Source organism: Oryzias melastigma, linkage group LG9 (assembly GCF_002922805.2).
Source record: "Oryzias melastigma strain HK-1 linkage group LG9, ASM292280v2, whole genome shotgun sequence".
Classification (NCBI taxonomy): domain Eukaryota; kingdom Metazoa; phylum Chordata; class Actinopteri; order Beloniformes; family Adrianichthyidae; genus Oryzias; species Oryzias melastigma.
In genome coordinates, this window is record NC_050520.1 from 270,670 (window position 1) to 277,814 (window position 7,145).

Below are 7,145 nucleotides of genomic sequence, written 5' to 3' on the forward strand. Positions count from 1 at the left end.
ACACACATGCACACACACACATGCACACACACACATGCACACACACAAACAAACAGACACACAAAGTAGGTTAAAGCTGATTAGACAGACTGTAGGGAGTGGTAGTTTGGTAGTATGGGCTGACCCACATTCAGAATACTGTTGTGATCCAGCTACAGAGCAGAAGGGTTCTCGTGGTTCTGTTCAGAACCTTCAGAACCTGCAGAACCCTCAGAACCTACCTTGCTTGTAGATGGGGGGTTTCCTGTAGATGTTGGAGCCGTTCTCTGAAAGACATCAGTCGATGTTAAACTGCCATCGTGTCATAAATAAATGAATATTTTCTACTGTGTAAATCCCCCCACCCCCCCACCCCCACCACTACTGAACTCAAGCAGCAACAACAGCAGGTTTTCATCTGCTGGAAGACCTGGACAGACTTGGAGTCTCAGGCATTCATTCTGGACACACAAAGAGTTCACAGCTACACAATGACAGGCTGTTGGGGTGTGCGAGTGTGTGGTTGTGTGTCTCTGTCAGCAGGATAGGCTCCAGCATCCCGTTTAGACAATGGAGACAAAAACGACTATTTTGTTAAGAATAGTTTGAGTCTGGCAGCGACCGCAGATGGAAGTTAGACTTTATAAGAACATACATGTTAATGTGGATGTTATGTTTATATGAACATGTATGATAAAATACATGTTCGTGTAAACATGCATGTTAATATCATCATGAACACACTGCTGTAAACATAAATGACAGTCATTTCCTTTTCTGCCTGCAGCAGTTTTTCAGTCGTTTCATTAAACTCATTTCCGTTGTAAACATGAACATTCAGAATGATAAACTAGTCTGATGTCACATGACGCTTCATCTCTACAGGAATGACAATGGAGAGAAATGACCCAGAACATTCTGATCACATTGATTAAAGAGGTTTTTGCTGGTTTCCACTCCTCAGTCCTCTGAGCTGGAGACAAACTGCTGGTTTCTGTGATGTTTGAACTGAAGAAGAAAGCTGCAGCGTTCTGACCTGGACGGTGAAAGTGCTGCACGCTGTTTCTGGACCCGGAGGACGACAGGCTCGCCGCGGTGAGAGCCGGCGGTGAGTGGATGCTGTAGGCTCTGCTGCTGAGCATGGTGGAGCATGGGGAGGAGCCTCCAGGAGACGCGCTCTCCAGCCACTCTTTGGACGAGCTCTGGGGACAGGAAGCAGAACGTTCTCCTTTCTGAGTAGACTGATGGCTAACCTGAAGACGGTCCTGCTAGTTCTCATCAGTACAGGAGTTCCTGTCAGCCTTGACCTGCTGGTTCAGGTCGGATTTCATCAGGTTACAAGCAATTGTTCAGAAATTTATGGCATGTTTTCTAAACGGGACATCTTTCAAAAAAGAAGATCTGATATTTTATCTGGTGTGGAGCTTTCTCAACAGCTGACTAAAGTCAGCTGAAGGTCTGCAAGCCGCCCTGCATCCAACTTGATCTATTTACCCAGAACCGGTCCTGGGACAGCCGCAGAACCAAGCTGACCAGGAACTGTGGGTTCTAGCGGACGCCTCGACGAGTCTGGAACAGGTCTTCCAAAGAGGAACACTGTCCCTAAATCTACAGAATCCATGGGGACGGGACGGGAAACTCCTGACCCTTCTGTGACTGTTCACGCTGTGGAGCGGACCTGCTGCTTTATTCCTCCCACGTCTCGACTGTGTGACACTTTCATACCGGCGCCGTCACCAGCATGAGGGAAAACACACCTCCTCAATCTACCGGAAATAACAACCGTTTATGTCATTTGTGTCCTACAACTCTGAAGGCTGAGAAACGACTTCTGAAGAAACCACCGTTCAGCTGATGGACTGGAACCAGAGAGAAGAAGAGAGGAACTTCTCACAGACGAAAACCAAAAGGATCAGTTAAACGAGAAAATGGAACACACAGGCTGTGAGTGTAAAAATGTTCAAATAAAAAAGTGGAACTTTGCATTAAAATAATGGCAGCAGCTGATTTGGATAGAAACACCAGAAAGGATCAGGAGAATCGTGTCTAACCTGAGGAGACGGAGGAGGAGACGTGGAGCGAGGAGACAGGGACCGCTGAGGACAGAAGACATCCACATGTTAGCCTGAGGGGGCGCTGCTGAGCCAAAGAGGAGCAAAGATGAAGAACAAGACTTTTCCAACCCCAGATGGACCTGCAGCCTCAAACCCAACGCTCTCCAGGGAGGAGAAAGTGACGGGAATTTCCTAAAGAGCTGTTAGTTTTTCTGCTCTGTCTCTTAACTGCATCCAGGCCGACAGAAAAACTCTCAGGAACCTCCCTCCTGTTCAGGTAATGCAACAGGTGCAAATTCAGCTGGAAATTCTAGTTTCTGATTGGTCAAAGGGTTTCTGCTCCTTATGGACAGATTGGAGATTTTCTTCTGTTCTGCTCCACGTCTTTAAGCTCAGACAGTTTGATAAAACTGTAACTGTATTTATTAAAGCTCAGATCAGTTCTGCTGGAGTCTGCAGGGGGGAGGGGGGGTGCTTTTACTTTGATTGTATTTGTACAGGTGTTACCTCACCTTTAATCGTCTGGTTGACAGAACCAAAGGTTTTACATGTGTGGGTTTGTGTGTATAAGTGTTCATGTTGACATGTTTGTGTTCATGTTGACATGTTTGTGTTGTCATGTTTGTGCTGACATGTTTGTGTTCATGCTGACATGTTTGTGTTCATGCTGACATGTTTGTGTTCATGTTGACATGTTTGTGTTCATGCTGACATGTTTGTGTTCATGTTGTCATGTTTGTGTTGACATGTTTGTGCTGACATGTTTGTGTTCATGTTGACATGTTTGTGTTGTCATGTTTGTGTTCATGTTGACATGTTTGTGTTGTCATGTTTGTGTTCATGTTGACATGTTTGTGTTGACATGTTTGTGTTCATGTTGACATGTTTGTGTTGACATGTTTGTGTTCATGCTGACATACTTGTGTTGAAATGTTTGTGTTCATGTTGACATGTTTGTGTTCATGTTGTCATGTTTGTGTTCATGTTGTCATGTTTGTGTTGACATGTTTGTGTTGTCATGTTTGTGTTCATGTTGTCATGTTTGTGTTGACATGTTCATGTTGACATGTTTGTGTTCATGTTGACATGTTTGTGTTGACATGTTTGTGTTCATGTTGACATGTTTGTGTTGACATGTTTGTGTTCATGTTGACATGTTTGTGTTGACATGTTTGTGTTCATGTTGACATGTTTGTGTTGACATGTTTGTGTTCATGTTGACATGTTTGTGTTGACATGTTTGTGTTCATGTTGACATGTTTGTGTTGACATGTTTGTGTTCATGTTGACATGTTTGTGTTGACATGTTTGTGTTCATGTTGACATGTTTGTGTTGACATGTTTGTGTTCATGTTGACATGTTTGTGTTGACATGTTTGTGTTCATGTTGACATGTTTGTGTTGACATGTTTGTGTTCATGTTGACATGTTTGTGTTGACATGTTTGTGTTCATGTTGACATGTTTGTGTTGACATGTTTGTGTTCATGTTGACATGTTTGTGTTGACATGTTTGTGTTCATGTTGACATGTTTGTGTTGACATGTTTGTGTTCATGTTGACATGTTTGTGTTGACATGTTTGTGTTCATGTTGACATGTTTGTGTTGACATGTTTGTGTTCATGTTGACATGTTTGTGTTGACATGTTTGTGTTCATGTTGACATGTTTGTGTTGACATGTTTGTGTTCATGTTGACATGTTTGTGTTGACATGTTTGTGTTCATGTTGACATGTTTGTGTTGACATGTTTGTGTTCATGTTGACATGTTTGTGTTGACATGTTTGTGTTCATGTTGACATGGTTGTGTTGTCATGTTTGTGTTCATGTTGACATGTTTATGTTGACATGTTTGTGTTCATGTTGACATGTTTGTGTTGACATGTTTGTGTTCATGTTGTCATGGTTGTGTTGTCATGTTTGTGTTCATGTTGACATGTTCATGTTGACATGTTTGTGTTCATGTTGACATGTTTGTGTTGTCATGTTTGTGTTCATGTTGACATGTTTGTGTTGATATGTTTGTGTTGACATGTTTGTGTTCATGTTGTCATGTTTGTGTTCATGTTGACATGTTTGTGTTCATGTTGACATGTTTGTGTTGACATGTTTGTGTTCATGTTGACATGTTTGTGTTCATGTTGACATGTTTGTGTTCATGTTGACATGTTTGTGTTGACATGTTTGTGTTCATGTTGACATGTTTGTGTTGACATGTTTGTGTTCATGTTGTCATGTTTGTGTTGACACGTTTGTGTTCATGTTGACATGTTTGTGTTCATGTTGACATGTTTGTGTTGACATGTTTGTTTTCATGTTGTCATGTTTGTGTGTGAAGATTTTTGGAGCCAACTGGGACATTTGTAACATCTGAGCATGTTTGAACAGGCCCCGCCTCTTTTCAACAAATGCCCAATCCGAATTCTTCTCTTCTCCTTATACTCCATTTGTAGTGGAAGGGTGTCTGAAATAGTTTTTAAGCTGTAACCCTCCAGCGGAGGGATATGGAGTCCTCCGTCGTGAAGGTAAACTGCGTCGGTGGTTTATGTTTTAATGGAAGTCATGACTTTTTGTTTCAGTACGACTTTTTAAAGTTATAAAAACAATATTAATGTGTACATCTGAGCGCTGGAAACTCCCTGCTAACGCTGGCTGACCGTTGATTATGAATGACATCATCGAGCGAAAGTGACGTCTGAATTCTGAGACACTATTTTTTCATAACTCTCCGTTTAGAGGGCTAAATGTCGGGGGAGGGAGAAGGGGAGAACTCGGATTGGGCCTAAAGTCTACCCCCCCCCCACCTCTTCCTATTTCCTTAATCGCCCTTTCTTTTGTAGCGCCCCTCTCTTTTTCTTTTCCAGCCGGTCCAACAACAAAAAGAGTATAAATATAATCAATATATGTAAAGTTTAGCCTAAATCTCTAAAGAGGTTTATATAAACATACTCCTCATGTGTCAGAAGATCCACAACCTGCTGCTGTAACACTGAAATCTGTCCAACACAAGATGATTGAGCTCGGATCTGTCTGCTCAGGCAGGACAAACTCACAGATAATTACACAAATAAAAAAAACACAAACAAACAAACTAGAACACACAAAACAATTAATGGCTTTCCTGAAAAGAAGTGCATTTGGTTGAATATTTTTGGTTATCAAAAAGCTGCTGCTCATTCACCAGCATCCGTCTGCTGTTCAGCAGTTATTTGAAACCAAAATGTTAGATTTCTTTTAGTGCAAATTCACGACTGTTTCAGTAAATGCAAATGTTGTAAAGCTGAATGTGTTCCTGCAGCTTCTGAACGGAGAAGCGTGGAGATCAGAGGGATCAAGTTAATCTTCTTCCTTCTTTGATCTGCTAGAACCTACAGGTTACTGAGCTGTGGTGTTATCTGACAGAGCAAAGGGTCAGCTTAGCAGAGACGGATATATTACAGAATATCTCAACACGGTTCACTTAACGGGACTCATACCGGTAACCGTCCCAAAACATAAAGTCAGTTCGAAAATATAAACAATAGCTGGTTGCTAAGCTAAGCTAAGCTAAGCTAAGCTAAACCAAACTAAACTAAACCAAGACAAAATTCCACTAAGCTAAGCTAAACCAAGCTAAAGTTAGCTAGACTAAACTAATCGGTCCCTCCATGGCCGTGGTGCAGGTATGTTGGAAAACGTGCAGGAGTGTGCCCTCCCTGCCCTTTGACCTTTCTGGAAACATCTTCAGAATCAGATTCTGGATGGGATCTTGAATCTGCTGAGTCAGCATGAGTAGCACCCCCCTTACCTCCAGAAGACTGTAGACGTAGTGCGGCTGGTAGATCATCAGATCTGGCCTCTCGATGTCCAGGATGGCTTTGTCTGTCGGCAGAGCCGCCAGATCTCTGTATCCGATCACCTGATCCTCCACTCTGGCCTGAAGCAGGGAAGATTCCTTCAATCATTAAAGTCTCCATAAAAAAGCTCCGCCCCCACACAGGTCAGAGCCCTTTGTCCCTCCTCCACCTTCATACTCGTAACCCAACTGTACAGTCCAGCTGATGATGTCATCGAGTGTCTCTTCCAAAGCTGCGTTTACCGTGCTGATGTGGACATGAGACAGAATCCGTGTCTGATGGACTCACCGTGATGGAGGCAGCAGGAGATCCAGGAGCGACCGGACCTCGGAGAGACAGGACACTTCCTGGAGACGTCTGGGCCGCATGCTGCCAGAAGACAGACACTGTCAGACTCAGATCACTTCTCTTGTTTCACCTATTGGACTACGAGTCCGGAATAAAGCCTATCTATCTATCTATCTATCTATGCTCCACCTCCTCCTCGTCCTCCTCCATCCATAAACCTCCTCTTTGCCCTTCCTCCTCTCTCCTGTCACTGTCAGCCTCCTGTTCCTCCTCTAACGTGTCCAAACATCTCCAGAACATCTACATGATCTGATCGTCGATGGGTCTATTTCATAACACCTGAAATCTTCCTCCACCTGCTCCAACCAGCTTTCACACTAAAAACTCCACCTCTGTAACATCCTCGTTCCTCTCATTCACACACAGATGCTCCATCTGGCTGCAGCTGACCTTCATTCCTCTCCTTTCAAGAGCAAACCTCCAGACCGTTAGAGGTTCTTCTACCTTTTCTAGAAGTTCCCCCACCTTTTCTAGAAGTTCCCCCACCTTTTCTATAAGTTCCTCTACCTGTTTTAGAGGTTCTTCCATCTGTTCTAGAAGTTCCTAAACCTTTTCTAGAAGTTCCTTCACCTGTTCTAGAAGTTCCTCCACTTTCTAGAGGTTCCTCCACGTTTTCTAGAAGTTCCTCCACCTGTTCTAGAGGTCCCTCCACCTTTTCTAGAAGTTCCCCCACCTTTTCTAGAAGTTCCCCCACCTTTTCTAGAGGTTCCTCTACCTGTTTTAGAGGTTCTTCCATCTGTTCTAGAAGTTCCTAAACCTTTTCTAGAAGTTCCTTCACCTGTTCTAGAAGTTCCTCCACTTTCTAGAGGTCCCTCCACCTTTTCTAGAAGTTCCTCCACTTTCTAGAGCAGGGGTCTCAAACTCGCGGCCCGCGGGCCATCTGCGGCCCGCAGGATGATGATTTGCGGCCCCCGTCTTCATATGAAAG

General features: G+C 43.5%; 1 protein-coding gene across 10 annotated transcripts in view; it reads right to left on the reverse strand.

Moving 5' to 3' along the window:
* The window catches only part of LOC112142064 (dematin), a 28,725-nt gene that overhangs the window by 12,104 nt on the left and 9,476 nt on the right, over window positions 1-7,145 (reverse strand). For 8 of the 10 annotated variants that reach the window (XR_004948406.1, XM_024265307.2, XM_036213413.1 and 5 more), the window contains 5 exons: window positions 6,158-6,238; window positions 5,821-5,949; window positions 2,031-2,075; window positions 1,016-1,181; window positions 222-266 (listed from right to left, as the gene is read on the reverse strand). Coding sequence is in view for 9 of the 10 variants with exons in the window: in XM_024265307.2 (XP_024121075.1) it covers window positions 222-266; window positions 1,016-1,181; window positions 2,031-2,075; window positions 5,821-5,949; window positions 6,158-6,238 (466 nt within the window). In the remaining variant the exon portion in view is untranslated. The remainder of the gene's footprint in view (window positions 1-221; window positions 267-1,015; window positions 1,182-2,030; window positions 2,076-5,820; window positions 5,950-6,157; window positions 6,239-7,145) is intronic. The other 2 variants (XM_036213415.1, XM_036213414.1) reach the window with 1 other exon arrangement.